The sequence below is a fragment of the Westerdykella ornata genome (genome assembly GCF_010094085.1).
Source record: "Westerdykella ornata strain CBS 379.55 unplaced genomic scaffold EI97scaffold_1, whole genome shotgun sequence".
NCBI lineage: Eukaryota > Fungi > Ascomycota > Dothideomycetes > Pleosporales > Sporormiaceae > Westerdykella > Westerdykella ornata.
In genome coordinates, this window is record NW_022986851.1 from 645,859 (window position 1) to 672,345 (window position 26,487).

General features: G+C 53.7%; 12 protein-coding genes across 12 annotated transcripts; 6 read left to right on the top strand and 6 right to left on the bottom strand.

Moving 5' to 3' along the window:
* Positions 1 to 1,506: 1,506 nt before the first annotated feature.
* EI97DRAFT_428902 (uncharacterized protein) lies at positions 1,507 to 3,298 on the bottom strand. Its single transcript, XM_033797320.1, has 2 exons — positions 2,055 to 3,298; positions 1,507 to 1,984 (listed from the first exon to the last, which is right to left on the bottom strand). Exons 1-2 carry the CDS (start codon positions 2,853 to 2,855, stop codon positions 1,631 to 1,633), a joined length of 1,155 nt encoding a protein of 384 aa, XP_033658343.1. The 5' UTR covers positions 2,856 to 3,298; the 3' UTR covers positions 1,507 to 1,630.
* Positions 3,299 to 3,352: 54 nt separating this feature from the next.
* Positions 3,353 to 4,692, top strand: EI97DRAFT_8670 (uncharacterized protein). Its single transcript, XM_033803169.1, has 2 exons — positions 3,353 to 3,865; positions 4,072 to 4,692. Exons 1-2 carry the CDS (start codon positions 3,622 to 3,624, stop codon positions 4,404 to 4,406), a joined length of 579 nt encoding a protein of 192 aa, XP_033658344.1. The 5' UTR covers positions 3,353 to 3,621; the 3' UTR covers positions 4,407 to 4,692.
* EI97DRAFT_8663 (glycerol-3-phosphate dehydrogenase-like protein) lies at positions 4,640 to 6,539 on the bottom strand. Its single transcript, XM_033803168.1, has 3 exons — positions 6,177 to 6,539; positions 4,986 to 6,112; positions 4,640 to 4,934 (listed from the first exon to the last, which is right to left on the bottom strand). The coding sequence occupies exons 1-3, from the start codon at positions 6,233 to 6,235 to the stop codon at positions 4,873 to 4,875; spliced, it is 1,248 nt and encodes a 415-aa protein (XP_033658345.1). The 5' UTR covers positions 6,236 to 6,539; the 3' UTR covers positions 4,640 to 4,872.
* A 255-nt stretch (positions 6,540 to 6,794) lies between these two features.
* EI97DRAFT_428905 (uncharacterized protein) lies at positions 6,795 to 8,175 on the bottom strand. Its single transcript, XM_033797321.1, has 2 exons — positions 7,649 to 8,175; positions 6,795 to 7,581 (listed from the first exon to the last, which is right to left on the bottom strand). The coding sequence occupies exons 1-2, from the start codon at positions 7,871 to 7,873 to the stop codon at positions 7,183 to 7,185; spliced, it is 624 nt and encodes a 207-aa protein (XP_033658346.1). The 5' UTR covers positions 7,874 to 8,175; the 3' UTR covers positions 6,795 to 7,182.
* A 1,277-nt stretch (positions 8,176 to 9,452) lies between these two features.
* Positions 9,453 to 11,801, top strand: EI97DRAFT_409051 (uncharacterized protein). Its single transcript, XM_033796657.1, has 5 exons — positions 9,453 to 9,641; positions 9,692 to 10,398; positions 10,446 to 10,990; positions 11,053 to 11,464; positions 11,515 to 11,801. Exons 1-5 carry the CDS (start codon positions 9,548 to 9,550, stop codon positions 11,650 to 11,652), a joined length of 1,896 nt encoding a protein of 631 aa, XP_033658347.1. The 5' UTR covers positions 9,453 to 9,547; the 3' UTR covers positions 11,653 to 11,801.
* On the bottom strand, positions 11,782 to 13,650 carry EI97DRAFT_428908 (WD40 repeat-like protein). Its single transcript, XM_033797322.1, has one exon. It carries the CDS (start codon positions 13,610 to 13,612, stop codon positions 11,810 to 11,812), a length of 1,803 nt encoding a protein of 600 aa, XP_033658348.1. The 5' UTR covers positions 13,613 to 13,650; the 3' UTR covers positions 11,782 to 11,809.
* Positions 13,651 to 13,858: 208 nt separating this feature from the next.
* On the top strand, positions 13,859 to 15,463 carry EI97DRAFT_409057 (26S proteasome subunit P45). Its single transcript, XM_033796658.1, has 3 exons — positions 13,859 to 14,227; positions 14,279 to 15,122; positions 15,172 to 15,463. Exons 1-3 carry the CDS (start codon positions 14,011 to 14,013, stop codon positions 15,290 to 15,292), a joined length of 1,182 nt encoding a protein of 393 aa, XP_033658349.1. The 5' UTR covers positions 13,859 to 14,010; the 3' UTR covers positions 15,293 to 15,463.
* EI97DRAFT_8890 (uncharacterized protein) lies at positions 15,262 to 16,570 on the bottom strand. The gene is made up of 4 exons (XM_033803185.1): positions 16,446 to 16,570; positions 16,243 to 16,358; positions 16,105 to 16,184; positions 15,262 to 16,051 (listed from the first exon to the last, which is right to left on the bottom strand). The coding sequence occupies exons 2-4, from the start codon at positions 16,262 to 16,264 to the stop codon at positions 15,398 to 15,400; spliced, it is 756 nt and encodes a 251-aa protein (XP_033658350.1). The 5' UTR covers positions 16,265 to 16,358; positions 16,446 to 16,570; the 3' UTR covers positions 15,262 to 15,397.
* On the top strand, positions 16,446 to 18,368 carry EI97DRAFT_8962 (C-3 sterol dehydrogenase/C-4 decarboxylase-like protein). The gene is made up of 5 exons (XM_033803192.1): positions 16,446 to 17,263; positions 17,438 to 17,584; positions 17,645 to 18,046; positions 18,103 to 18,247; positions 18,328 to 18,368. Exons 1-4 carry the CDS (start codon positions 16,790 to 16,792, stop codon positions 18,157 to 18,159), a joined length of 1,080 nt encoding a protein of 359 aa, XP_033658351.1. The 5' UTR covers positions 16,446 to 16,789; the 3' UTR covers positions 18,160 to 18,247; positions 18,328 to 18,368.
* EI97DRAFT_8902 (uncharacterized protein) lies at positions 18,353 to 20,181 on the top strand. The gene is made up of 3 exons (XM_033803187.1): positions 18,353 to 18,837; positions 18,890 to 19,334; positions 19,419 to 20,181. Exons 1-3 carry the CDS (start codon positions 18,498 to 18,500, stop codon positions 19,876 to 19,878), a joined length of 1,245 nt encoding a protein of 414 aa, XP_033658352.1. The 5' UTR covers positions 18,353 to 18,497; the 3' UTR covers positions 19,879 to 20,181.
* A 91-nt stretch (positions 20,182 to 20,272) lies between these two features.
* EI97DRAFT_428913 (ATP11-domain-containing protein) lies at positions 20,273 to 21,684 on the bottom strand. Its single transcript, XM_033797323.1, has one exon. The coding sequence runs from the start codon at positions 21,498 to 21,500 to the stop codon at positions 20,484 to 20,486; it is 1,017 nt and encodes a 338-aa protein (XP_033658353.1). The 5' UTR covers positions 21,501 to 21,684; the 3' UTR covers positions 20,273 to 20,483.
* Positions 21,685 to 22,619: 935 nt separating this feature from the next.
* Positions 22,620 to 26,221, top strand: EI97DRAFT_366533 (ArfGap-domain-containing protein; the record flags this gene model as incomplete). The annotated part of the gene is made up of 4 exons (XM_033795036.1): positions 22,620 to 22,683; positions 22,737 to 22,870; positions 22,919 to 24,783; positions 24,838 to 26,221. The coding sequence occupies 4 exons, from the start codon at positions 22,620 to 22,622 to the stop codon at positions 26,219 to 26,221; spliced, it is 3,447 nt and encodes a 1,148-aa protein (XP_033658354.1).
* Between the last annotated feature and the right edge of the window lie 266 nt (positions 26,222 to 26,487).

Below are 26,487 nucleotides of genomic sequence, written 5' to 3' on the forward strand. Positions count from 1 at the left end.
TTTAGGCCGCAGTTACTTCACGACAGGATCCAATGTGCAACACAGCGGCGCCCCGCCTATCACTCTCCCAAATATCGAGGCCGAAATTCAGACATGCCAACTTGTCCAGCGGTTATATATCCGTGTGTTCATTGGTATCAAGATATTCTATTACCCCGACTTCCAGTCAGCCATTGCATCTCTCTATTATTGGAATTGACCCGCGAAGCCTGAAAAAGGTCCAGTCCGGACTGCGCTTCCCATCGGTCCTGGTGACGGTTCGCTGCCTGCGCAGTTCGAGCGAGTTCCAGCTGCGCTTTTCTGACGCTTCCGGCGGCTTTCTTCCCCTTTGCGACTGTCGATCCCTTGAAGGGATCTATATGTATCCACGGTTCTGTGCGTTGTATAGTGCGCGGTGTTGTCATCATCTGAGGGTATTTGCAGTGTTCGACCGTACGCTACCGTACAGCTTTTGCGCCCTCACCTTCGCCAGAACCGTTCCATCGATCTTGCGCCAGGACCAGTCGAACTTGACCTCAGCCAACCGTCTCTGCTTGACCCTCTCTCTGCTCCGTCGTTGATCAAGGGGTAGTCGAACCTTACCGCAGTCCGCTCTCATTCTTCCGCCAACGGCATCCGAACCATGCGGTTTACCACGCTCAGCGTACGGCAGAGGGTGTCCAACACCTCCTTTTCCGAAGCACGTCGATCCATTCCCCGGGTTGGGTTGATATAAAACGCTCGTATACCCTGGCTTGTACAAGTTCAATTATCGCTCCCGCTCCGCAGTCAATCTCAACTCGGAAAATACGCGTGCCACCACAGTGGAAACCCCCTCTTTTCTCACAGACCGCAGCGGATGAGACGCTCAATCTCGTCCATGACAGTGTAGAGGACATAACCATCCCTCCGGCGGTTGTGTTGCAGAATGGTGAACAGCATGGAAGATATTCTTGCAGTCGGTTCTTTCGAGTCGAGATCTCTGATCCAGGAAGAAATCGCGAAAGTGCAAGCGAGACAACGACGACTAGAACCAGTTGCGGGAGCGGCGTGTCACTCATGACCTTAGTTCGATGAACTCTTTTGTAGAAAGGTGAAGAGTTCCGTCTCCATATCCTGCTGGAAGTGGGTTGTCGAGGGATATGAACGGCGAATACTTCTTATCCAAACATTCGCTTGATGAACCTTGGGAAGTCTGCCACAACGGTACACATGGGAAGATACGGATATGCACAATATTTCTCCGAAAAAGCAATGTTAAGATCTAAGCTAACCCGAGGCGGTCGTCAAGTTAAGCATTGTGGATCCTCGACCGCACAACCGTTGCCAAGCAAAGCCTGAGAATAGATTGGTGTCGCAACGTTATCCTCTCGTCGTGAATATCAATGGTTTCCCCAGCTGCAGTTCTCCATGTCAATTCCGTAACTCGAACCAGAGTCCCAACTCCAGAGGTCGCTCTCCGCACGTCACTCCTTTATATCTCCCAAGGACTGTTCCAATTCCGTACATTGGATAGCTTCACCTTATAGCTCCGCTCCGGGCGGATATCACAACTCCCCCCTCCCACCCGAAACCCCCGACTTTCTCGCAGGTACAAATACATATATACACCCACTCATAAACCGCTGTACGCTCCAACCCTCCTCCCTCCCTACGGAACCCAATAATCCCTCCCTTCACACCCCTTCAACCGTTCCCGAAACTGATCCACCCGATCCATCATCCACCCGGACACCATTTCCTCGGCCCCCTCCTTACTCTCGCCCAGCTGTACCACATCCGCACTTCTACATTCCCCGCCCTTAAAAGACCACCATTTCCCAACCTTAAAAGACCACTGCAGACACGCGGGCCTCGCTTCGCACATCTTGCGGCACTCCTCCACGCTCTTCAGAGTGACGGCGTCTCCTCCTTTGCAGAGATTATCCCACCCTCGGCGTTCAGGTGCCAGATGCGGATACACGAAATGGTCAAACGCATCGCGATGCCTCATCGGCTCCTTCTTCTAACACGCCTCTCATTAGCCAATACACCATCTCTCAACCAAAGTCGTATGTAGGAAAAAGAAAACCTACCACATCCTCATGCCCCCCCGCCCACTCCTCTCCAAACTCCCAGATATCCGTGACCCACGTCTCATTGACATGATGATACGTCCCCACGGGAAAACACCAATGATTCTCCGTATAATCCAGCGACGACGGCGTCTCCCCCTGGAGAATGGGCCACGCGTGCGTCAACCCGATATCCGCTTTTTTCAGGAGCTGCGCCAGCGAGCACTCGCCGGCCCAGTTCTCCGGCCGCGCAACCAGCTCCTCGACACCGGCCTGGTCGTCGCGCCACTGGCGCGCCACGGCTTCGACGGCCGGCCGCGACATGAGCCAGCCCGTGCCGCCGTGGGCGAACTCGACGTCGCCGATCCAGGCGGGGCTGCCCATGTACCACGGTTGATCTGGGTCGAAGCGCGAGACGAAGGCGAAGATGGTGTCCCAGATGACGGCCGTGTCGGCTTCGATGAAGAAGAACCATTTGGTGGAGGGGGATGATGCGTACCGCAGAGCATGATCCATCATGGGGATGAACTTCCACTTGTCCAGGTTCCATGCCAATTGGCCGATATCCTTGCCCTGCAGGGTCGATGGATGGCGGCCGGCTCGGTGGGAGTCTTGCAACCTCTTGTAGAAGGCAAGGTCCTTGTTACTGGCCTTTGTGTCGGCACTGATGGAAGCGAGGACGTCGTGTACTTCATGGCCGTGGATGTTTTCTTCCAAATCCGAGTAGATGACAAAGTGCGGTATACATGAGAGCGTGGTGGAGAAGTGGATCGGTAGCTTCTGGTGGATTTCCGTGGCGCCCGTCTTGACGACGACCAACATGTCTTCAGCAGGCGCGAAGCGTGCACATTTCGTTCCCGTGACGCCATGTGCGGCGGGCGATGTATCCTCTCCTGGAGCATATTTGGAGTGTGCATCCTCTCCCCCTCCTTTTCGCCTTCCAGACGGCGCAAACGACCCGTAGAAAAAGTAGAGGAAATAGAAGATGGATACAGCAAGGACCAAACGCCCCAAAGATGGCGCCCTCGGGTGTACCAGCATCCTCCTCATAAAAGCGCCCGGTGTGGGTGAATGTCTGACAGCGCTCAGTCATGTCTTTTCCACGAAACCAAGATGCAGTCCGAAGGATTGCGCTGGGCCCGTACGCGTGTACCTACGTAAGCTAACGTTGGGGGCGGCGTCTATGATGCCATGGGTGTAGAGTTGCGAGCCGCAGTGCGTCTCGTGCGGGTGCGCCCGCGACATGGAAATGTTGGGAGGCTGTTCCTTGCCCATCGGGAATCACTTGCCTGGATAGTCAGAGGTGCGGATGGCCAGGTTACTGTGTACAGCTCCGCAATATGGATATTGATGCACAGCCGTAACTGTGGCACAGTCTAGCGGCTGCATACTTATACCACGGCCCACAAGGGCAGGGGGGTGAGGGAACCGATCTTACTACCAGAAAATACGCCCCGTTTGGCATAATTTAAGTCCAAAGAGGTCGGAGGAGAATAGCCCCATCAAAGGATGGCTGCAGAAGACCAAAAGGCGTATCAGCCAGAGCTCGACGGCTCTCGTCAGCGTTCCCCTCTGTTCTCCCTTTATCATGTTGATGCAGCGTCGTACATTCTTTTATCTCTCCTGCTGGCTCGTTAACGTTGTTGCGCAAGGCCCTTATCCAGATGGCTCCTTCATCTTCCCCCCGAACCTTGCCGACGATAAAGATCAGTCGGGGTTTCCGACATGGACGATCGGGACTTTGATATACATTCAATGGAATACCTCGTATGAGCGGAGTAACCTCTTCTACTCGCAGTTCTACGACGACGATACCGCGCAGCTGCTTGCTGGTAAGCACATGTCGCTCAAGATGGCACGCTTCTTAGCATCCCACCACCCGTCGCTCTTTCAAACAGTGTAAATGGTTTCAAACGGTGTAAATGGTTTCAAACGGTGTAAATGGTTTCAAACGGTGTAAATGGTTTCAAACGGTGTAAATGGTTTCAAACGGTGTAAATGGTTTCAAACAGTGTAAATGTTGACCGCCCGACTGCAGCGAACACGGATAAGAAGGAATTCGCATGGACCATCAGGCCCTCTCCAATCTACACCAACCTGTCGATGCCCTTTCACTTTAGGGTTGTGAACCCTCGCGGTACACAAAAATATCAAGCAGGAGGGGGGTTCTGGAGTTCTGGAGTTCTGGATTCTTCTTCGGATCCGAAGGCCACAGCAATTCTGCACCTGTATCGACCACCTCCGCCGCGACCACGGCGAATCCAGCCATCTCAATTAGTTCCTCATCGTCTGCCACCCTGCCGTCCAATCCCTCAGATGAGCACGCAACAGCTTCATCTCGACTTTCCGGGGGAGCCATTGCCGGAACCGTAATCGGCAGTCTCAGCGCCTTACTCGCATTCCTGGTGTTCATCTACTGGGCGAGAGGGCGCGGGAAGGACAGGAAAGCGGATAGGAAAATGGAAAAACCCTCTCAACTCACCCCAGAACTCTCAGCAGCATCCCACCAGTATTCAGGATATCAGCAACAAGCGACCAACCTTGTCGAGGGCCCAGGTTTCAGGGATCCGGCTGAGGCTTACGGGAACCCGAAACCTTGGCTTCCTCCGGCAGAACTCAGTGCGTAGGATGGCGGAGTCCGCTATGCATGCGAAGCGATCGCAAACGAGTCAGCCGTGTTATCCCAGGACGATGTAAAGCCGCCCATGGCGTGACCTGCAACTTTGACTTCAGTGAACAATGGATGAAACGCAATTGTAGTGTGTATTAGTTTAGCATTTGTCAGGAGGTATAGTCGATGGAGAATCAGGCTGTCTCACACGCCACCCTCGAAGAGTACCTAATCCTTGGGTTCGATGAGCTCTGGAATCTGTTCCGGTTTCACATTGCCCTCCAAAATGTCTGACGGATGGTAAGCTCATCAATCATAAGCTCCAAGATGTCTTCACTTACCATAGACTGCCGTGAACAGCGGGTATTCGGCCTCTAGCCCTTGAGATTTCAGAAAGGTGTGAACTTCATGCGCTGTACTGGTGCCTTGCAACTTCTGCCCATTGAGCTCAGTCTCCTCAATCTCGTAGATGCTTTTCCCTGTTTCGATGGACCTCTTGGCGCAGCGGAAATTCCGCCCTCCCATGCAGGACGTGATGACATCGGCAACACCGCAACTCTCCTCGGTGAACGTGCCCGTCTTGACACTGTCTCCAAAGAAGGCTTTGCCGAACCGAACCATTTCTAGGATACCGACACGCATCACGGCGGCCTTGGCGTTGTCCCCCCAGCCCAGACCGTCGACGTATCCCGCTGCAAGTGCGATGATGTTCTTCAAGGCCCCACCCAGGGATACACCAGCGACATCGTCGACGATACGAACATGAAAGTATGGCCGATGAAAAAGCTTACGAATGTTCTCCCTTGAAAGCGGAGGGTAATCGGATGGGAGAGGGATTAGAGGTGCTGACCGAGAGCTTGGATTGACCCTGCTTGGAGAAATGAGATCGACCTGGGAAGACGATGGCGAGACCTTGGGTGTCGGATGCCGGGAGTCCATTGGTGGAGGGTCGTAGGCGACAGTGGTTTCGGAATACTTCTCTTGGGCGATTTCGGAGGCAATGTTGGCGCCCGAAAGAGCTCCGCAGTATATGTTGAGCCGCATGCCGATCGCCTCTGACATGAGCCTGATGCCCTTTTCGCTCACATCCACGCCTTTGGTGCAGCAGATGCCGCGTGCGAAAGGAACAATATGCCCAACAAGCTGATCACACACCCGCGGAATAAACTGATGGGGCAGCACAAAGACCAGGATGGTCGAGTCCTTGACGGCGGCCGGCAAATCGGGGTTCGCTACGACATTGGAAGGGAGTGTGATACCGGGGAGGTACTTGATGTTCTCGTGTAGTGTGTTGATGACGTGCGAAAGCTTCTGCGGTTTCGTGGACATGTCCGACGAAGGATCGTAGTGGCGCGAACCCTTGGGTATGATGCACTCCTCCTCATACACCCACATTTGCACAGTCTGTTGGAAGAGATGAGGATTTGCCTGCACGTTCTCGGCAACCAACTTGGACATGGTGGTGCCCCTATCAATGTGTCAGTTCATAGGGCCAAAACGTTCCGCATGCAAAAAGTGGGCATCATACGCACCAATTGCCAGACCCGACAATGGTCACCTTGTGCTGCTTCTGAGCTGCTAATGTAGCCATATTTGTAGACGTCGACAGGATCCTGGTAGTTGCGGGAGCGGGAGTAATGGCGGGGAGGCGGCCGAGACGAGAGTTGAGTTGGTGAAACAACCTGCTGGAAGACCGCAGGAGGATTGAGGAGGCCACTTTTATAGGTAAGAGCAGGAGCGGATTGTATTCAATCGCAGATGCAAGGACGAGGTGAATGCACTGGCCAGAACGCAGACGACTGCTAACTCAGCGGGGGCCCTGGAAGCGGAAGGAGTGACGGCAAGCCTCGGCTTCGGGGAGAGCGAAAGACGTGGCAGGTGAAGGAGAATTAGGGGTGGCTAGAGAGAGTCCACAACCAGCGAGCAGCGAGCCGGTCGGCGTAAGCAGAAGAGGCGAGAGGGAGGCGTGGAGGAGGAAAGGTGAGAGGAAGAGCAAGCAGTCAAGCCATCAAAGGGAATTGGGGGAATGGCACACACGTGAGCAAAAAAGTATCCCCTGCAGCCCTGGCGTACGGATGCTTATCGATAAAGCACGCTGACACCATCATGCGCACAGCCATTGGCCAATGAGGGCTCGATTCGTAGCTGTCCCCCGACCTCGTCCACCTGGGCACCATCTAGCCAATGTCACCGCAGCGACATGATTCGCACCCAGAAGAAATACATCACAAAGACGGCTCATCGTACTTCTCAAATCCAGCTTGGGGAATCGCACTGCATTCGCTGCAGAATTATTATCGTCATACTTGGATATCATCCTCCCATCGTCATGTCGTCCCGTCCATTTAAACGTCATCCTCGGAATTACTCGTCGCTCATTATTAGACACGCAATGCCATTATCCTCCGTCCGACTCACCCAGGCTCCGGAAATACATGTCCTTCACCAAATACAAGTCTGCAAATAAGGTCGGCGTGTCGCGCAAGCACCCATCTCATTCCAAGGTCCCAAGTCCGTCCCTCGACGCCACCAGGCGCCCTACAGGGCGAGTCCAAAGATGGCAGCGATGCCGCCTGCAAGAAGGACGGTGCCATAGTCGCGGGCAACAGTCAGCGTCGAGGCCGCACCGGGCGAGCTCGTCGAGGCAGGGGCCTCTCCAGTGGTAGAGGGCGACTCCTGACCGCCGCTGCCAGTGCCTGTTGCAGAGGCAGTGGGGGACGCCGAAGATGAGGTGTGCTTGGAGGCATCCGTCGTGAGATTACCGCACTTCTGGTCCCGTTGGTTCTGGCATTCGACCTGGTACTCGAGGTTCTCGTTGGTTGCATTGATGCACTGATCGAACCAGAAGCGGCACATCTGGGCGGGCACGGTTTGCTGATATGCGGCGACATCAGGCTTGGTTCCGTTGCGGCATTCGCACGTCCACTCGAGCGTGTTCTGTACATGCGAGGTTAGCGTCCCTTGCATGCCTGCGGGATGCGACACATGAGAAAAAGCGGCTTACCGTGTCGCAGCTCTGTCCCTTCGGCGCAAGCTGGCCGATACCACCGCAAAGCTCGGGGCACGTGTTGCGCTGGGCCAGACACCAAGAGTTGCGCAGGTCCTGAGGAATCACGTTGGGATCGACCTGGCAACACGGCTGCATGCCCGGCGGCAGGCTGCTAGACTCGTTCTGGGCCGCCGCAAGGGACAGGGTCGAAGCCACGAAGAGGAGAGAGGAGAGCAACATGGTGTGGATGTTTTGCTGGGAATCAATGCCTGTATCGGGGTGGTCAGCGAGGGTGTGTAGCAACGAGGAGGTGCAGGAGGAGAGGGCGAAGACAGCGTGAAATGGTCAATTGAGGCACGCCGGAGAGCCGCGCCGAAGCAGCGGCATATGCAGGCCGTGGAGCAGGAGACTTACAAAGCGGGGATGCAATGGGTTATGATACGGAGAGTACAGCTGTTTGGTTGTTGCAAGTGAAGGAGAGAAGAGAAGAGTAAGAGAAGTGCAGCGGCCGCGGGCGGGGGAGACAAGAGGGTTTTATCGTGTTTGTCGCGACTTCCCTCCAGGGCAGCAGCAAGCAGGCATTGGCAGGCACACCGGGCAAACCTGCAATTGGCGGGCGCGCCCGAAGCCCAGCCATTTTTCAAGTTTCACCGCCGGAGCAATCGAGATGGGTTGATAAACTCGGTTGCCCGGACCACCAGGCGAACTTGGCGCCCAGCCTCCGCTCCCGTGCTTCCGTGCAGCTGCAGATTCATCAAGGAATCAAAAAGATATTGAGGAAACAAGAAATTCGGGATGCCGCTTTGCGCAGTTGGTGGTTCTCGCAGCAACTCTTTGCAGGAATGCTATCCTGCCACCCCAGCTTCGTAAACATACCAGCCTGCCCGGCCTCCATCATCATCATCCAGCCATAAATTGTTTCAGACAGAGCAACCCCGCTCCCGGTTCTGTTCTGCCTTTACTTTATCAGCCGGTTTGACAGTGGCCATGGCATTCAGCTCAGAGACCGCCGCTGGCTGCAGAATGCGGACGAGAAACACTCTGGCAGGCCCTTTGGCACACTGGTGTTACCCACCTCGAGGTCTCAGTTGTCTTCGTGACGCGTCACCGCTTTCCCCCGCACTCTAGAAACCAGCAACGTTCGTCTACTGCCTAGTGCGTGGCCTTTTGGAGGACGCACTGAGCGCCCATTAATAGATGGATAAGCCCCCATCGCCCGACGTGTTTTGTTGACGCATGAGTCGTCTTTTTTGGGTTGCTGCGGGTGATGCAGCGTCATGACGGCGTGGCTTTGACATGGAAACCGGGGCGCGGCGTGCATACCCGAGGCCTCCACAGATTCACCCAAGCCAGTTCGCTGCTTTTAGTTTAGCGCCGATCATGCCCGCTTCCGCGTCTGCTTCTGGCCCCGAAGCACATCCCGGCCTTCAATCAATCATATCGTGAGTACTCCGTATGGTGGAAGCATCGACTTCCTTAACGCAGAAGTTCCATCTTGAAGTGTATAACCAACAAGTTGGCAGGGAAAGCTTATCAAGTTGCACTGGCTGCGAGTTGCTGAACGACTGAAGAGTTTATATATGCCTGCGATATAAGATACCATAGCAATGATCGCAACATGTCGACGGGATATCAGAAGTTCTATTCACCCTGTCAATGTTATCAGAGTAGCTCAACTGTGCCTCCTCTCTCCTCTATTAACTTCACAGCAACCGTTCGTATGGAGGTTCACATCTTGTAGGGATGAAGTAATAGTATGGCTTGGCAAGTCGCCCACGCCTTGCACGTGATGACGCGCTCCACAGCAACTCTGCCGCACCCCAGCTTTCCGGAAGATCAATTGGCAAGAATTCGCGACCCTATCAACGCAGCTGTCACCATTCTTGCGCGCAACTCAGTGCTACTCTCACAGAAATGGCCTCGGAAAGACAGCCTTCGCCCAAGGCGGCGAAAAGATCGCGCTCAGAAATGGAAGATGATTCTCCGCAAAAGCCCGCAGTTGACGATGGTACACCGTTCCCACCCCTCGCCATGCGCATGCCACTTACCCATACACAGAAGATACCTCCTCTGACGATGACTTCGGCCCTGCCCTCCCTGCCTCGGCCCCAAAGAGGAAAAAGCGAAAGCTTCCGTATGAGAAGCTCTACATCGCCGCCTTGCCCTCCGCCGGCCGCTACTTCAGGTCGTTGATGCACAGAGATCAGCTCTCCTTCACCGTCTTCACCCCCTTTACCGAATTCCTCATCACCACCTCCGTCGACGGCGTCGTCAAGTTCTGGAAGAAGGATTTTGGCGGCATCGAGTTCGTCAAGGAGTTCAAGGCGCATGATGGAGAGATTCGGTCGGTCAGCGTCAGCGCAGATGGGAGGAGTTTCGCTACGGCAGGGTCGGATAACACTGTGAAGATCTTTGATGTGGCTACGTTCGACCTGCTTTCCATGCTGAATCTGGATTATGCTCCCAAGGCCGTGTGCTGGGTTCATGGGCGAGGGGCGTCGCTTCCGCTGCTGGCCATATCTTCGGACGAGAACCCCATGATCAGGATATACGACGGTAGAGGGGAGAACCAGGAGCCGTTGCATGTGTTGAAGAGCTTGCACAGGGCACCGGTGATACTGATGGCCTACAACAACGAGTACGATTGCGTCGTCTCGGTGGATCAGGGCGGCATGCTGGAATACTGGCGGCCGAGCGGAAACTATGAGAAACCAGACAATGTCTTCTCCATGAAAAGCTCGACCAATCTGTTCGAGTTCAAGAAGGTGCCTGAGACCTCACCGCTTGTGAATACTGTCGCTAACCATAGCAGTCCAAAAGTGTACCCTCTTCCATCACAATGTCACCTACAGGAAAGCAGTTCGCTACTTTCTCGTTCCCGGATCGCAAGGTCAGAGTTTTCGACTTTGCTTCGGGCAAACTCCATCGGACCTACGACGAGTCCATCGAGACTATTACAGAGATGCTGCAAGCAGGGACCGCGCTGCAGAAACTGGAAGACCTGGAGTTTGGCCGTCGGTTAGGGATAGAGCGCGAGCTAGACCATCCCACTATGCGCTCCCGGATGAACGTCATCTTTGACGAGACGGGCAACTTTATTCTTTACGGTTCCATGTACGGCGTCAAGGTCATCAATACGCTGACCAACCGCGTCGTCAAGGTATACGGCAAGGACGAAGCTCTACGCCCGCTGAATGTAGCACTGTATCAGGGGCAACCCGAGAAGAAAGGCGTCGTCACGGTAGAGATGGCCGCAAGCGAAAATCCCCTGCTTCAAGAAGCAGAGGCGCGTGATGCCATGCTGGTGTGCACCGGGTCTGGAAAGGTCCGCTTTTACATGTTCACCAACAACGACAGGTATGTTACGCCTCTACTGCCCTGATTCTACATTTGGCCCACTAATATCTAACCCTGTCCAGCGTCTCCAAATCCGAGCGAGATATCCAAAACGAACGACCCCGCGACGCCAACGCCAAAGCCGTCCAAGAGACCAAAAAAGCCGCCTCCGCCACCTCGGCCACCATTCACACCACCTACGGCGACATCACCATCCGCCTCTTCCCCGAGGCGGCCCCCAAGGCGGTCGAAAACTTCGTCACCCACGCAAAGAACGGATACTACAACGACGTCATCTTCCACCGCGTCATCCGCAAGTTCATGATCCAGACGGGTGACCCCCTGGGCGACGGCACCGGCGGAGAGAGTATCTGGGGCAAGGAATTCGAGGACGAGTTCTCGACGCTCAAACATGATAAGCCGTATACGGTCAGCATGGCGAATGCGGGGCCCAACACCAATGGGTCGCAGTTTTTCATCACGACGGAGAAGACGGTGAGTTGTGTACGCCTGTTTCCATGATTGCTCTTGCTAACGTTGAGTAGCCGTGGCTGGATGGGAAGCATACGATTTTCGGCCGGGCGATTCAGGGGTTGGATGTCGTGCACAAGATTGAGAATGCAAAGGTGTACAAAGAGAAGCCGCAGGAGGATATCAAGATCATCAATATATCTGTGGCATAGTTGGTTTGGCGGGTATCATGTTTCAATCTTGCTGCATAGCGATCCCATACCCATCTTGTCTTTGTCGCATTTGAATCGATCTAGTGGACAAGCCCCAGCTCGAGGCAAACTGCAGGTGATGTTCAAAATATGGGATACTGCTACCGAAGGGGTATATCTATGATGCATCCTCCTCATCCTCGCTCTCGTCAACTCCATGTGTGATTTTTCTTGGCACCTCGAGTACCGCAATCCCATTGTGAACGTCCTTTCTCATCCAACGCCCTAGCCTGGGTACTTCCGCAACGGCGGCCACAATACAAACCCCGTCTTTGCCCCTGTTCCCCCTTTCACAAACCGTCAATCCATTCACAATACCCGGTACAGGGCCTGCCCTCCGGTCAGACACTTTGGCAGTGCTGTCACCGTTGACCATCCCAGCGTGTTCCTCAGCAGCAAGACGTCCGACATCGCCCAAAGGTTCGATACTGCGCTTCTCTGGGCCAAGTCGCCACGCTCGGATAACGCCATCCCAACTTCCTGTGAGGATCAAATCGGCATACGGCACAGTCGCTACCGCAGTGATGTATCTGGGTAAACGGGGTGCTGTGACGTTGCCATCTGTCGACATCTCCTCTGGGGGGATAGGGGGATCGCGTCCATGGGCCAATGGAACCGTGAAGAGAGGCTTCTTCTTGTGGACAGACCATAAACACAGCGCGCCGTTGTCGGAGCCCGTCACAAATAGACTGGCATCGAGAAACGCCACGCAATCGATGGATCCTTCTGCATATGCAATGGGGGGATCCTCGTCATCCGGAGCCATACCGTTGGTGTGATCGGTGGTTACTTTCTCCTCCTCCGCTGTAGAGCCGCCAAAGCGACCCTTTTTCAGCTTCTCCATGCCCTTCTGCCTCGCGGTTCCACCTCCTCGGAAGACGAGTTGGCTCTCCTCCACCACTTTCCACAGTCGTGCTGTTCGATCCCGGGCTCCGACACTAACACAAGTTTCCTGATTTATCTCCAAGCCACCTGCAACGCCTAGAATTGTGTCCTGGTGCCCAAACAAGGTTTCAATGTACGCGAGTTCTGAAGCGCTCCATATCTTGATTGTGCGGTCTGCCGACGCAGAAAACAGTTGCTCCGTGCCGCGGCGGAAGGAAAGCGACGTTATGGCGTCTCGATGTTGTGTAAATAGTTTCTTGGGAGTCAGGGTGTCTGCATCCCAGATAACCAATCGACCCGTCTCGTCGCCGGTGGCGAGGAATTTTCCAGAGTCCGATACAGCTATCGAGAGAATTGCACCTGTATGCCCCAGGTAATCGCGGTCATGAGCTCTTTTCGAGTTTCCTCTTCTCCAGAACAGCCTTCTCGGTTTCGTGCGAGGGGTTATGTTCGTTGGCCTATTGGGGTCCGGATTCCTCCAGGTGTTGGGATCTGCTAGTTCCCACTTTTCGACGAACATCTCCTTGCTAATAATCCAGGCGTACGGTAGATGCACAGCACAGCCAGTCGGCGTTGCTCGGTGAGGACCAGATCTTCCAAAAGTATGCGATGCCCCTGCAAGATCCAAGTTCTCCGCAATGCGCCTATACACCTTGCCTTTCGTTTCCGCAACATCTTCCTTGAGTCTTTCTGCAATAAGATCCCGATCGATCTCCGCGGCATCGAAGCCCACATCGTCTTGCACCTCGGATTTAATGTTCTCCAAATATCGTTCGGCCAGGCGGCGTCTCCTATCTGCCGCTGTCTCGTTTTCGTCCCCGGAGGAGCCCGACTCTTCCTCCTCTTCAATTGCATGCGCAGGCTCGCCATCCGAGCTTTCGCTTCCCGATATCGACTCCTCCCGTTCTCTTTGGCGAGGTCGTTTGGTAAGCTGTGTAGTCGTCGGAGCTACATTTCGTCGTTTCGAGGCTGCAGAGGCAGCATCGGCTCGCTTGCGCTTCTTCTGCGAGGCCGGGACCGTGAAAAAGGAGGACATGCTGGGCGTGCGTGGGTGAAGAGCTGTGCAGACGGCGCTCTTGGAAGCTCATCCAGAAAAAATGTCGGCCATTGAACATTTTCTGACGCCGACCGGTTTTACGTTCCTCCGGAAGCGGACCGTGCGCCTTCCAGCTAGGCTAGCTCTCCACGTCCGCCCTCACGCCTCCGGTCTGGTCTGGTAAGTGTAGGCCAGCTTCACATTGCTTGACACTATATCATCGCTTGCTCCTTTCCTCCTTCATTACCTTACCCATCTCCGACGTGCAACAAGCTTCCAAGTCGCGGTGCGAACAACATCGATCCTGAAATCCAGCTATAGCTCCGCTACAGTAGATTGATCATCGTCGCCGCCTCCTCCCGCAACCACAACATCTCCCTCTATCCACTGCGATTACGATGAGCGGCAGCTTAGATCCGGAGCGCGAGCACGCACTCGAAGAATACAAAGCTAAGTTGCTGGAGTCGAGAGAGTGGGAGGCAAAGCTCAAAGCACTACGGTTGGAGATCAAGGCCCTGCAGCATGACTATGACGTTTCAGAGGACAACATCAAAGCGCTTCAGAGTGTGGGTCAGATAATAGGAGAAGTCCTTAAACAGCTGGATGAGGAGAGATGTAGGTTTACACCTTCAGTTGTCGCCGAAGCTGCCATCTGACATACTTCAGTCATCGTCAAAGCCTCCTCCGGACCCAGATACGTCGTGGGCTGCCGCTCCAAGGTCGACAAGTCGAAGCTCAAGCAAGGCACCCGTGTTGCACTCGATATGACGACTCTCACCATAATGCGAATGCTGCCCCGCGAGGTCGACCCGCTCGTCTACAACATGTCTCTGGAGGATCCTGGACAGGTTAGCTTTGGCGGCATCGGTGGTTTGAACGAGCAGATTCGCGAGCTTCGAGAGGTGATTGAGCTACCGCTGAAGAATCCTGAGCTTTTCCTGCGAGTTGGTATCAAGCCGCCAAAGGGAGTGCTGCTATACGGACCACCGGGAACAGGAAAAACGTTGCTAGCCCGTGCTGTGGCGAGCAGTCTGGAGACCAACTTCCTGAAAGTCGTATCATCCGCAATCGTCGACAAGTACATCGGAGAGTCTGCACGGCTTATTCGCGAGATGTTCGGCTATGCGAAAGAACACGAGCCATGCATCATCTTCATGGATGAGATAGATGCGATCGGAGGACGGAGGTTTTCGGAAGGTACCTCTGCCGACCGTGAGATTCAGCGTACTCTGATGGAGCTGCTTAACCAGCTCGACGGTTTCGACTACCTTGGACAAACAAAGATTATCATGGCGACCAACAGGCCAGATACCTTAGACCCTGCCCTTCTGCGAGCTGGCCGTTTGGACCGAAAGATTGAGATTCCGCTTCCAAACGAAGTGGGCCGCTTGGAGATTCTCAAGATTCACGCCAGCGGGGTACAGACCGAGGGGGAGATCGACTTTGAGAGCATTGTGAAAATGAGCGACGGATTCAACGGCGCCGATCTGCGGAATGTGGTTACAGAGGCGTAAGTCATCATGCTGTGACGGGAACGAGCTATTGCTGACGCTATGCAGCGGTCTTTTCGCTATCAAGGACTACAGAGATGCAATCAACCAGGACGACTTCAACAAAGCGGTTCGCAAGATGGCTGAGTCGAAGAAGTTGGAGGGCAAGCTGGAGTACCAGAAGCTATAGAGTGGGCGGTGCCATGCGGCGTGTGTGAGATCTCGAAATAGAAATGAAGCATCACGTGTACTTATTACCATTTACCTGATGCTCTTATTTACGAGATGTGTAGAATTATGGATACGCTAAACTGAGTGGTATCGCGCCTAGTTCCCGAACAATATCATCGATGTGATCCGCAGATATTGATCGCCTTAACTCGAGCTCTCCAAAATAATTTGGCGTGTCGGAGACTTTGTCAAACCCCGCGCTTTCAAACAACCGGACACTCCTTGCGTTCTCACTATTGATCTTGACTCTTAGGTACTTCAGGACAGTTTCTGCTTTCCCGCTGGTGTGCGCTTTCCGGTACTCTCCCAGTATTTCGGTCAGATTAGAGGTGATGTACCACAGGAATGTCAAGAGGATTTGCTTCCCGAGGCCCTTCCCCTGGTGATGCTGCCCAGCAATCATAATCTCCACCTCGCCAATAACGTCATGAATTGGTTGGCCGCTCTTGACACCGTTGGCGTCCGCTGCCACGTCCGGATCTTCTTCGTCATCCGCAACATCGGGGTACAAGAATAGATTAACATCCCCGAGCATGCAAGATGGGGCATCTTGTTTCCCACGCTCCAGTACGAGATGTGCTGATTCGTTCGCTCCCGCAGTATGAGGAGCAACGCACACAATGAAGGTGAGCTTGTCCGGATCTGTCCGCCAGGACTTCTGCATGGCGTACTCCTCGGGGAGAGTTAGAGGCTCTGACGCCGTCGCTTCTTGAAGAGCCTTTGAACGCTTAGTGTTCGATCTTATCTATTGACTGGAGGCTTCCCGAATACTTCGTCCTGCATCCATTCGTGGTAGGTGGGCACATGATGCTCTGAGTATGGAACGAGGAGGATTTTTGGGGACAGGACGGCTTTGGTGCGGGTTAGTACCCTACAGCGTGTAGCAGCTGCAGTGTAGGATGGGTCGACCTTGATGTTCGTTCAGCCTCATTTTCGTTCCCGTTCCGAAATGTATGAAATGCTAGTCTAGAAGCCGACTTTCACACGTATAAAAAGTGCGCAAAAGAAGGAATTCTGACTGATTTCTTCTTTGGGCGTCGTCTGTGATTGGTTGGCTGCAGCACGCAGAGCTTGAAGAACTGGACTCACTCTTACTAGTAAATCACACTTACACTGTCTTGTAAGGCAGACCCTGAAAAAGACTTAGGAGAGAGACATTAATTTGAATTGATGTGCTACATCTGATATCCTTCTATTAAATCCCCGTGCAGGCGGGGCGCCAAGCATTTCACCCCCTCTGTACCCTTCAATCCCGCTCGATTCCCAGCTCATTCAATCTCTAAACACCATTGCAAGCTGGGTCCGTCTCCTCTCCGCACGTTGCATTGGTGAACGGATTCTTGGGGCTCCACTTTCAACTCCTGTCCTGGACCCGTCTGCAGAGCGCTTGCCACATAATCGCTAACAAGATTCCCAAGGGTTGAAACCCTGCACAGCGGCTGCTCCGTCATTCAAGATGTCCAAGACTGTTCCTAGCGTGCTTGTGACCGGAGGCTCCGGATTTCTCGGCTCGGAGGTCATCAAGAAGCTGGTTGAAACCGAGCAATACAAAGTTACCTCCCTGGATAACCTCCCGCCATCCCTTGGATCAGAGACATTCTCCAATGTACGGTATATACGGGCCAACGTCCTTCAACCCAGCGAACTAGAAGACGCATTTGAGCAAGCAAAACCCGTTATCGTGATTCATACAGCAGGCGTGTATGATCTTGGCAACAAGAGATACCAGAACAGATCGACGGGGCCTGTATACGAAGTAAATATTCAAGGGACGAAAAACGTTCTTGAGGCGGCAAAGAGGAACGGCGCAAAAGGGCTGGTGTACACCTCTAGTTTCTCCGTGCTGGTTGATGAGATCGAGGCGGATTTTCATAATGCAGATGAAACATGGCCGACGGGGAGGGCAACACTTCCATATGGCAGAGCTAAGGTCATATATCTCTTCGTGTCCTCTCTCACTTTAATCACTCTACTTCCTTTTTTGTTATTCTTAAGCCTTCTGATCTATCCGCTATTTTCGCCCATTGTGACTGTTTACTTTCAGACGACTTCTCACTGCCCAATCTCCACCAAGCTTTTCCTGCTATCCACTGACAAACCATAGACTGCCGCTGAGAACCTTGTGCTAGCTTCAAATACATCCAGCTTCCGGACCTGCTCATTGAGGCCGACATTGATATTCGGGCCTAACGACCCCACGGTCATACCCCGGCTACATGATTGCATTGCTCGAGGGGAGACATCTTTCGTGGTATGACCGTGATGCAATAATCTCGCCGATCGGTGGTGCTAACTGTCTCTAAATGTTTAGATTGGAGATGGAAGCAACCTCAACGACTTTGTGTACGTTTCGAATGTGGCAGACGCGCATGTTCTCGCAGCCAGCAACCTTCTGGAATCGGGCACTGCAGCGGGACAAGCTTTCTTCATCACCAATGGAGAGCCAGTCTCCGCCCGAGACTTTTGTGTTGCCGTTTGGAAAGAATTTGGGCATGTGCCCTCGCTGAACATTTCAGTACCGCCCGGTCTGGCGTGGTGGTTGGGCTGGACGGCAGAGTGGGTATCGTGTATATCACGGCAGCCCTCGACCCTGAGCATGGGCGTCGTCCGGGACGCCGCGGCCGTGAGGTATATGAGCATCGAAAAAGCAAGACGCGTGTTAGGATATGTTCCTCGCGTAAGCCTGCCTGAAGCTGTGGTGGTCAGTTGCCAGGTGAGCATTCATGACAAAGGGCTTCCGGACTGTTACAGTGGTTAACGTATGTGTAGGACTATAAAGAAAAGTTACAGAGTCAAAGAGTGAAGAAGAACAAGTCATGGGACTGAAAGCCTCTAGATGGTTTGGAAGGAGGTACACAGCGCGATTACTACTGTAGGCGAGAACCCATACCAGTACTTGCTCGGAGACAAGCAGGTTGTATACTCTTCGGCATTAACCTTCGAATTGTATTTCCCCTTAGTGTCCGTACAATATCCTTTCTGACCCCTGCGCAGATTGGAGGCAGCCTTGCGATCCTCATGCAATCGTGCTTTCCGCTTTTGGTCAGGCTTGGCGTGTGTTTATCTCCTCGAACTGCCAGCACATCTCCAGCTCCTCCAGACTTTCACCTCCTCACGATTCTTTACGACTCGCTCATTTCAGTTCCCAAGACCCTCTGCACATCATGACGAATGCAATTTCACGCGTCGCATGTCCTACCACCGATGAGTCTATTACGGCTCTGACCACCGCACCTCGACGGCCCTCGACCGAAGCCGGTGGACCCAGCGACGTACTTGGTCAGCTACCTACGGAGATCCGGCTGATGATCTTTGAGGAGCTCCTTGTGGTGCGGCCAAAGCCTGTTTTTCGCGGTGCTCGCGAATTTGGCCCGCTGGATAAGAGGGAGTTTAGCGAAGAGGTACCAATCCCATGGCAAGTCCTACTCACTTGCCGGCAATACTTCAATGAAGCGATGCCTATTCTCTACGGGAAGAACAACTTTGTGTTCTGCACAGGAGCTTGTTAGTCTGTTATCCCCTCCTATAAGCTATAGTCCGCTAATCGCAAATAAAGCTGGCAAGCCCGGGAAGTTCTGGCGGTTCCCAATCAGCCGCCGAAGTATGCCGTTTCTTACTAACATCGGTATCTACTTTCGCGCAGATGGCCCAAGGTCAGAGGCGTCCAGGCGTGTTGGGCATTTCCTCCGAGCTCTCTGTCGACATGCGCTGAAGCTAGAGCATCTGACAGTAATGGGGTATTCTGACCGTTTCGATGAAGGCAACTGCCGTTGGGATATTCTTTCCCCCGCCCATCCTATTTCAGAAGCGCTTATAAATCTGGTCGAACTGAAGCCGATGAAGCATCTCACTATCCGCCTTCACAATGCTAACGCCTTGTTCGGCCCTGACCTCGCGTGCTTCTTGGCTGAAAGGTTCTATCAAACGGACGGTTGGAATACTAGGACGCTCGCCTTCACCCGGTCTTGCACATGTCCAGCGTCCGCTCCGTCCTTTTACTCGTAAGTACAATTTTCCAAAGTTGCGAGGGTTCTACTCGCCACCTTTGATCTTCGAAGCTAAATGTCCTTCTCCCATTGGGATAGGCTCTGTTCCCTGTGTGCAAATCCGTTGTCGGAGGATACCAACCCTATTGAGGAAGAGACTGAATTTGTCGACGTCGAGGCTCAACTTGACGAAGTGATTGCTCTGCAATTTGACCTCATCGACATGGATATGTTCTGGGATCCTGACGATATCGAAGATGGTAAGGTTAGCGATGAGTACGCTGCTGTGGACTACGAGGAAGTACCGGGCAGGATCCCTTCGAAGGATGCGTATGGCGATGACATGACGGTTCATGGCCGCTGGGTCTTCGAAGATTGGGAGTACAATGAGGAGGTCTATGTGGATGATATGTACGATCTGTCAGCGTACCTTCGACATGTCCGCGGTGAACCCCGAGTCCCAGGCGCACTGTACCTTCGCCAAACCAAGCTGGAAGAATTTTGGCCCAAGGTCGGCTACGACGAGTATCTGGCCAATGTCTTCAAAAAAGCTGTCTAGTGGGCTGAGGGTCAGGTTCTGTCAGCGTGGCTTGGGCCCTCTCGAGGGCTACGAAATACTCAACTGTGTACGACAAGATTAACTATTCAGGCCGGTATGCTGTGCAGTCGAGGAGGTTAACGCCGCTTTATCCTCATTCAATTTTATCGACGGCCGCCTGCTGCGAAACCGGGGAGCTATGCAAGAGAGTCGCCGAAACTACGGAGATCACATATTCAGGAAACATGGCACTGACACACCATTACGATACTTCCACCCGCTTGGAAACCACACATATATAGCACGACATCCACTCTGGCAAAGTCAAAACCCCGCATGACAGCTCCACACACACCCAGATAAATGCAACGAATTTCAATTCGCAGTATGACTATGCATATTCACGACAAGATAGATAGAAGAATGGACAATCATATGTGTACTTGATGCATTTCCTCTAAGCCTCCTGACGCCTGGAACTGGAACCATGCTACGATTTTCAACTCCTGGATCCTATCCCGATCCTCGTGTTGCCAGCCCCCGTAGGCCAGGAAGATGGCGGGGAAAATTTCGCCAGTTACATGGTGTTATTACACGTAGAAAGAACAGTAACAAAACATCGCTAATTAAACAAGCTTCTCAGCCTCTTCAAGAAGGCGTTCGACCTTGAAGCCACCGTCACCACGGGTGAACATCTCCAGGAGCTCGCCTCTGCCCTTCCCCTCTTCTCCCACGACGTAGAACTTCTGCATGCACATGACTAACCAGCGGGCTTCATCTACTGTAACTCCCCTATTCTCCATGACGGTTCCCTGGCCCAGCACTAGGCCGTGGCTGCCAGCCAGCTCAGAGTGAAAAGTAATAGTCGTATGAGGACTCGCGAATTCGCCCCGTAGCTTGAACTCGGCAAGCGAAGTGAAGAGCAGGGTCGTTGTGTCCGGGTGAGGATGTCCGAACTGAAGGTAATGTAATTCCGCGGCTTGCTTCGGTGCCTCAGACGAGGTAGTCTCCTCTGCGGGAACCTGTTTAGGCAGGGGAACGACGAATGTAGGGTGTTTCTTTGCGGTCGTGAGGAGGGTATTAAAGGTTGTGGATGGCATGTGGAAGTGTACCGATTGTGGATTCGAGGCGTGTCGGAGGCGCCATAGTACTTCGATCTCTTTCTGGGGAAGCGCAGAGATCTTGGACATGTCGAGGAAGGAGTTGAGGGTTTTCACGCCTGGGGGAGGTTTCGGAGCGGCATTGGGCGACGGAGGTGGAGGGGGAGCCGGCCATGGCGATTGTGTCTTGGAGGCGGGTGGTGGCGATGATGATGCGGGTGTGGAAGTTGGAGAAGGTGACGAGGAGGAGGGCGGAGGTGTGAGCGGCGCTGTGGCTCCAGGGACGGCGGCTTCCTTCCGCAGGCGTTCTATCTTCTCCTTGTATACCTCTTTAAGCTGCGAGACATCCTGCAGTCCCTCCTCGCGAGCCTTGCTCTCTAGCTTATCCCGATACTTGGCCAGGATGCGCTGCTGGACGGCGTCGGTGGAGACGAAGCGGCGGACATTGTGGACTTGGGCCCAGCGGCGCTGGCAGAGTTGTGGGTTCGGGAGAGGCTGGCGGAGGAGGTGCCGTATCGTCGGCACGCGGACGGAGGAGGCCATGACGAAAGGGTGTGCTGACTTTGGGATGTCTCATTGCGGATGGCGATGAATGATGATTGGGAAATGTTGGCCGAGAATTTGCCGAAGATTGGCCGGGGGAGGCATACCCACACAAAGATGGGTAACTATCATCTTTGGGAGATTCATTCCCTAGTAGATCCAAGTGGAGCTAACGGTAATAGTGAGATGGGCACATGGCAAGGCAAGGGATCTCTTGATCACGTAGCTCCATATTTGACGCGGGCGCTGTTGCTCTAGTCCTGGGAAGATGACACATCATGTGAAAGTTGTATTATGTATTATAGTTACCTAGGTAGTGTGTGTAGACCATCGTGCCCATCAGAAACCACCTCGCGATCGCAGACTCCATTTTTTGAAAATGCATGTCATAGGTGATGCCTGCCAGTAGATATCCTTGACTCGATGCCAAATCCACTTCACCTCAGTATCTCCATAACAAGCCGTAAATAGCTGCTGTCAGGTGACGCGGGGTGAACCTTGGAACTCCACATGGGCAGCCCTGAGGACGACTGACCGCCGCTGTGGATAGCTTTGTCTTGCCCAACTCCTTCAGCCTCTCGCCGTCAGTCTGCCTCTTCCACCACGGTCTTGCAAGGTGCGTGCGTTACGCTCGCCCAGGTGGTCGCTGCCTGCCGTCCTTCATTACGAAGTGCCTGCCTCCGTCCTGTCCCGCGCCTCTCTCCCGCACCTCCGAATCCCACCAACTGCCCGTGCTGCTTCACGACCATATCCTGTCCTCTCCCACCACTCCCCTTCTGCAGCTCCCCCATCGCCTTCTCCGTGCTATCCTCGAGCCTCTTACCACTTTATGCGCAGCGCAACAGTGTTATAGAACAGCTTTTATATCCGCGCCAGCCTGCTATCACAAACGCCTTACCCTTACTCCCCCGAAACGGTTCCCCGCGCGCATCCCGTAGCTATATTAATTTCCGGACGCTTGTCAACACCAGAACTCCGACCAACTGCGCAGACCTCCTCGATCGCGTCGTTCCCCCTGCGGGAACGGCATGCTGCGCAAGAGTCTTCGTTCGCCTCTGTGCTACACCTATCTTGAGAACTCCCCACCTCTCAGTCCAGTTATAGCGACTGTTTACCACCATGGGCGCCGTCAACAGTAGATTGGGAGACGGCGACGCTTTATACCTTCGCGATCAGACGCGCTGTGAGTCTATGCTCCTTGAGGCCTGTTGTACATATTCCGCTAACGCTACCCAGTCTCCATTGCGGCTCTCAACATCACCAATGCTCGGAACCAGACGCTGTTGACTATAGTCCCCAACGCCTTTCCGGCTACGAGGTACAACGCAAAGAGACCGATAGGGGACGACGCCGTAGTTGAATATGTCCAGGTATGTCTACGTGCGCTGCTGGGACAACCGAAGCTCAACAGCTAGTAGGATCCAGAGTCGGCATCCGCCAGTGGACCTCCACATTTCCTGCTACGCTTAACGAACGAGGAAGACCTGTTCTTCAATTTCACCTTCATCATTCGACAAGCCCAACCACCCGCCAGTATCTATAATGTAAATAATGCCTCCACCATAGCTCCAACCGCTCTTGTCGACACCGTCATAAACGGCCTCACCTTCGTGTTCGCTTCAACCCCCAAGGAGTTGGAGAATCTTGTCACAAGGGAATTCCATGCGAACCCAAATCTGCACAAGAATCCGTTGGTAGAATTGGTCGGCGACTATTCTACTGGAGGGACTCCTTCGGTCCAATTTCAGTGGACGTGGAAATGGAAGCCACCAAAGGCGCAGGAGGAGCGTGGTGGAGGCTGGCGCACAAGCTGCAGCTTCGTCGAATATGATCAGCGGGCGCATAAACTGGAGACACTGGCCAGTTTCGCTTTCTGGACCCAGAATACACGTCCCTTGAACAGCCCGAAATACCCTTCTCCGAGGTTGGAAATTGGTGTTCCGCCACGGCTTCGCGTCCCATCAGCCCACTCCGCCCACTCAATCGAATCGAGGATCAGCGATGATGAATACAGAGATGGGCCCGAGGTCCTTCCCCCCAAGTCGCCGACGATAGAGTCTATACCCGAGTATGGATTGGGACTCAGTCAGACGACGACGCTTGCTAGTAACACCGTTAAGGTCGACGTCAATTGCTCACGGCCCGGAGACGATTTGAGCCAGACAGAGGACGGTCCTCTGTTTCGAGCCACGATCAAGTCTCTGGAACAAAAGACGGGAATCATGCGCGCCAGATGGAAGAAGGTGTTAAAGAGGGCCGAGGCGGCACTCGAAGCTCAAGTCGGTTGCAACAACGCAGTCGCGGATCTGATGGATGCTCTTCGCGACGTTTCGAGATCCAACGCCAATGCCGTCCAGCCCGCTATTGATCACTATTTCGACAAGATCGCCAAGGAGATTCTAGCATATGAACGATCAAATACGACCAACATTCAGAAGCTCATCATCGACCCTATCTCAAAGCTTTACAACAATGACATAAAGCAAGCAGAGACGAAGCGGAAAGACTTCGAGGAAGAGAGCAACGCCTATTACAGTTACCTTGGTAAATATCTTGGCCAGCGACAAGACTCGCTCAAAGAAAAGAAGAGAGTGGAGACAGACTCAAAGTATCAGGCAAAACGTCGTAACTTCGAACTAAAGAGATTCGATTATTCTTCCTTCATGCAAGACCTGCACGGCGGCCGCAAAGACCAAGAAGTACTGTCCCATCTGACGCGGTATGCTGACGCTCAAGCAAAGAGCTATTTGGAGACAGCCAAGAAGATAGAGACCATGCTTCCGCAGCTCGATGCTCTGACTTTCGAGGTCAAAGAAGCAGACAAGGAGTTCCAGCTCCAACGAACGGAGAGAGAAACCAAAAGGCGAGCGTTGGAGAAGAGCAAAACTCCATATGATGAGCCTCCGGCGCCGCAAACCTCACCTTCACACCCTGCGAATAGCAGTGTGGCCCGAGCGCCTTCGACTTCGGGTTCCGATCTGCCAGGGCGGAAAGCCGGCCTCGCTCCCATTTTCCAGAGCGCTGTTATTCCCCCTCCTGCTTCGGCCTCCTCGAATGTGCCATCTGCATTGTCTCCAAGTCCGGATCCGAGTTTGCAAAGCATACCCGCCGGGAGCCCCCAACCAGATAAATTCAAAGGTATCCGGGACTTGGAAGAAAATGCATCGGGAGCCACGCTTGACCCCAACCTAGCGGCCTATAGAAAGGAAGGACTTCTATGGGCGCTCAGCAGGCCCGGAAGTCATGTGGATCCCAAAGGTTTGAACAAGCAAGCTTGGCACAAGTAAGTTCACCCTAACACCTAGGTATCGCAAGATTCATTTATTGATATTTCTAGATTTTGGATCGTTTTGGATCAAGGCAAGTTGTCGGAGTATACCAATTGGAAGCAGAAGCTTGACCTGCACATGGACCCCATTGACCTTCGCGTCGCTTCTGTAAGAGAGGCCCGTAATGCGGAACGGAGATTCTGCTTCGAAGTCATCACACCTCATTTCACCAGGGTGTACCAGGCGACGTCTGAAGAAGACATGAAAAGCTGGATTGCTTCGGTCAATAATGCTCTACAAACCGCCGTGGAGACGGCAGGGAAGAATGACCGTCCCTCTACAGATTCCCTGCCTGGAGCTACCCGTCGGGATATCGCGTCAGTCCTCACAGGCAAAAGCCCGTCTCTATCCAGTCACCGGAACAACTACGGCTCGAAAACACCCGCAAGACATGCCACCGTTGGTGAGCGACCGACATACAGGCGGGATGAGGGCGTTACAGAAGATGGCAGGCTCCTGCAGCAAGTCCGCGATGCCGATGCGGGGAATAAATTTTGCGCAGACTGTGGATCCGAGAACAAGGTGGACTGGGTATCCATCAATCTGGGGATCATCATCTGTATCGAGTGTAGCGGTATCCACCGCTCCTTGGGCACGCATATCTCCAAAGTCCGGTCTCTAACTCTGGATACTGTCTCATTTACCCCTGATATCATCGAGATTCTGCTCAGGATCGGGAATCGAATCAGCAACATGGTCTGGGAGGCAAAGCTGGACAGGGCTCTAAAGCCGTCTCCAACATCCACCAGGGAGCAGAGGCTCCACTTTATCACCTCGAAGTACGCTGATCGGGCTTTTGTTGCTCCTATTTCACCTACCTTGTCGCACTACCCCACAGCCGAAGAAACTCTGTTGGCGTCCATTAAGAAGAACGATATCCAGAACGTATTGTATGCTTTGGCTCTGAAGGCGGATCCGAATTCGAAGGACAAGTCACGGGGCACGCACGCAGTGTATCTGGCTCTGGCCGCGGCTGATCCAGCATCTCCATCAGCGTCGGCTTCACCCGCTACCTCACCAGGTCCAGGGGCGCGCCCTGCAACGCCGCAGCCGCCACGCAAGCCCTTCGCTATCGCCGAATTGCTTCTCCAGAATGGCGCCGAGTTACCGTCCCAACCCGCCCCGATTCCGCTAAGCCCTTCAGCGCGGTTGTATCTCGAGCACAAGGCCGATCAACGAGCCGGGAAGAGGTCGACTGCCGGGATTGGAGGGCAAGCCAGCCCTGGCAACGATACGATCACAGCGCTCCCTAACATCGTGGCCGGTAATGGCAGCACTCCGGCCGAGCGCGCCAAAGAGAGGGAAGCCAGGTTACAGAAGAGGGTCAGCGCTGGTGGAAGGTTGGTAAAGTCGTCATACCCCGATAATACGGAAAGTAGGCGAGGCTTGTAGTGTTCCATCTGCTCACACATTTGTTTTCTTCGAGTCCATATTCTCTTTGGTTTGGTTAACCTGGGTATTAGGCTCTCCCAGGCCATTCCGTCGGCGTTCCTATTTACGACTCTAAGGTATGCAAGATCGGGCCACGAGATGATTTTGCGAGAGGCATTTGGTTTTCCGGATGTTATGACGGTGATTGGAGGCCGCGGTTGCTTATAGTCCAGGCGAGGTTCTCTGCTTGACACAGTGATCTGTCCGCCGGTTATTGCTTCCTTTCT

What these genes read in the sequence shown, in the direction of transcription:
- EI97DRAFT_428902 (XM_033797320.1), bottom strand. Translation starts at nt 2,855, where the DNA reads ATGTTGGTCGTCGTCAAGACGGGCGCCACGGAAATCCACCAGAAGCTA. An exon ending in CGGGGGGGCATGAGGATGTG is followed by an intron (nt 1,985 to 2,054) that starts GTAGGTTTTCTT and finishes GAGGCGTGTTAG; the next exon opens with AAGAAGGAGCCGATGAGGCA.
- EI97DRAFT_8670 (XM_033803169.1), top strand. Translation starts at nt 3,622, where the DNA reads ATGTTGATGCAGCGTCGTACATTCTTTTATCTCTCCTGCTGGCTCGTT. An exon ending in TACCGCGCAGCTGCTTGCTG is followed by an intron (nt 3,866 to 4,071) that starts GTAAGCACATGT and finishes GCCCGACTGCAG; the next exon opens with CGAACACGGATAAGAAGGAA.
- EI97DRAFT_8663 (XM_033803168.1), bottom strand. Translation starts at nt 6,235, where the DNA reads ATGGCTACATTAGCAGCTCAGAAGCAGCACAAGGTGACCATTGTCGGG. An exon ending in ATTGTCGGGTCTGGCAATTG is followed by an intron (nt 6,113 to 6,176) that starts GTGCGTATGATG and finishes ACACATTGATAG; the next exon opens with GGGCACCACCATGTCCAAGT. An exon ending in GCTGTTCACGGCAGTCTATG is followed by an intron (nt 4,935 to 4,985) that starts GTAAGTGAAGAC and finishes ACCATCCGTCAG; the next exon opens with ACATTTTGGAGGGCAATGTG.
- EI97DRAFT_428905 (XM_033797321.1), bottom strand. Translation starts at nt 7,873, where the DNA reads ATGTTGCTCTCCTCTCTCCTCTTCGTGGCTTCGACCCTGTCCCTTGCG. An exon ending in AGGGACAGAGCTGCGACACG is followed by an intron (nt 7,582 to 7,648) that starts GTAAGCCGCTTT and finishes TCGCATGTACAG; the next exon opens with AACACGCTCGAGTGGACGTG.
- EI97DRAFT_409051 (XM_033796657.1), top strand. Translation starts at nt 9,548, where the DNA reads ATGGCCTCGGAAAGACAGCCTTCGCCCAAGGCGGCGAAAAGATCGCGC. An exon ending in ATGTTCACCAACAACGACAG is followed by an intron (nt 10,991 to 11,052) that starts GTATGTTACGCC and finishes AACCCTGTCCAG; the next exon opens with CGTCTCCAAATCCGAGCGAG. An exon ending in TCATCACGACGGAGAAGACG is followed by an intron (nt 11,465 to 11,514) that starts GTGAGTTGTGTA and finishes AACGTTGAGTAG; the next exon opens with CCGTGGCTGGATGGGAAGCA.
- EI97DRAFT_428908 (XM_033797322.1), bottom strand. Translation starts at nt 13,612, where the DNA reads ATGTCCTCCTTTTTCACGGTCCCGGCCTCGCAGAAGAAGCGCAAGCGA.
- EI97DRAFT_409057 (XM_033796658.1), top strand. Translation starts at nt 14,011, where the DNA reads ATGAGCGGCAGCTTAGATCCGGAGCGCGAGCACGCACTCGAAGAATAC. An exon ending in ACAGCTGGATGAGGAGAGAT is followed by an intron (nt 14,228 to 14,278) that starts GTAGGTTTACAC and finishes GACATACTTCAG; the next exon opens with TCATCGTCAAAGCCTCCTCC. An exon ending in CGGAATGTGGTTACAGAGGC is followed by an intron (nt 15,123 to 15,171) that starts GTAAGTCATCAT and finishes GACGCTATGCAG; the next exon opens with CGGTCTTTTCGCTATCAAGG.
- EI97DRAFT_8890 (XM_033803185.1), bottom strand. Translation starts at nt 16,264, where the DNA reads ATGAGGCTGAACGAACATCAAG. An exon ending in GAGGCTGAACGAACATCAAG is followed by an intron (nt 16,185 to 16,242) that starts GTCGACCCATCC and finishes CCCGCACCAAAG; the next exon opens with CCGTCCTGTCCCCAAAAATC. An exon ending in ACGAATGGATGCAGGACGAA is followed by an intron (nt 16,052 to 16,104) that starts GTATTCGGGAAG and finishes AAGCGTTCAAAG; the next exon opens with GCTCTTCAAGAAGCGACGGC.
- EI97DRAFT_8962 (XM_033803192.1), top strand. Translation starts at nt 16,790, where the DNA reads ATGTCCAAGACTGTTCCTAGCGTGCTTGTGACCGGAGGCTCCGGATTT. An exon ending in GAGGGGAGACATCTTTCGTG is followed by an intron (nt 17,585 to 17,644) that starts GTATGACCGTGA and finishes CTAAATGTTTAG; the next exon opens with ATTGGAGATGGAAGCAACCT. An exon ending in CTGTGGTGGTCAGTTGCCAG is followed by an intron (nt 18,047 to 18,102) that starts GTGAGCATTCAT and finishes ACGTATGTGTAG; the next exon opens with GACTATAAAGAAAAGTTACA.
- EI97DRAFT_8902 (XM_033803187.1), top strand. Translation starts at nt 18,498, where the DNA reads ATGACGAATGCAATTTCACGCGTCGCATGTCCTACCACCGATGAGTCT. An exon ending in TGTGTTCTGCACAGGAGCTT is followed by an intron (nt 18,838 to 18,889) that starts GTTAGTCTGTTA and finishes TCGCAAATAAAG; the next exon opens with CTGGCAAGCCCGGGAAGTTC. An exon ending in TCCGCTCCGTCCTTTTACTC is followed by an intron (nt 19,335 to 19,418) that starts GTAAGTACAATT and finishes CCATTGGGATAG; the next exon opens with GCTCTGTTCCCTGTGTGCAA.
- EI97DRAFT_428913 (XM_033797323.1), bottom strand. Translation starts at nt 21,500, where the DNA reads ATGGCCTCCTCCGTCCGCGTGCCGACGATACGGCACCTCCTCCGCCAG.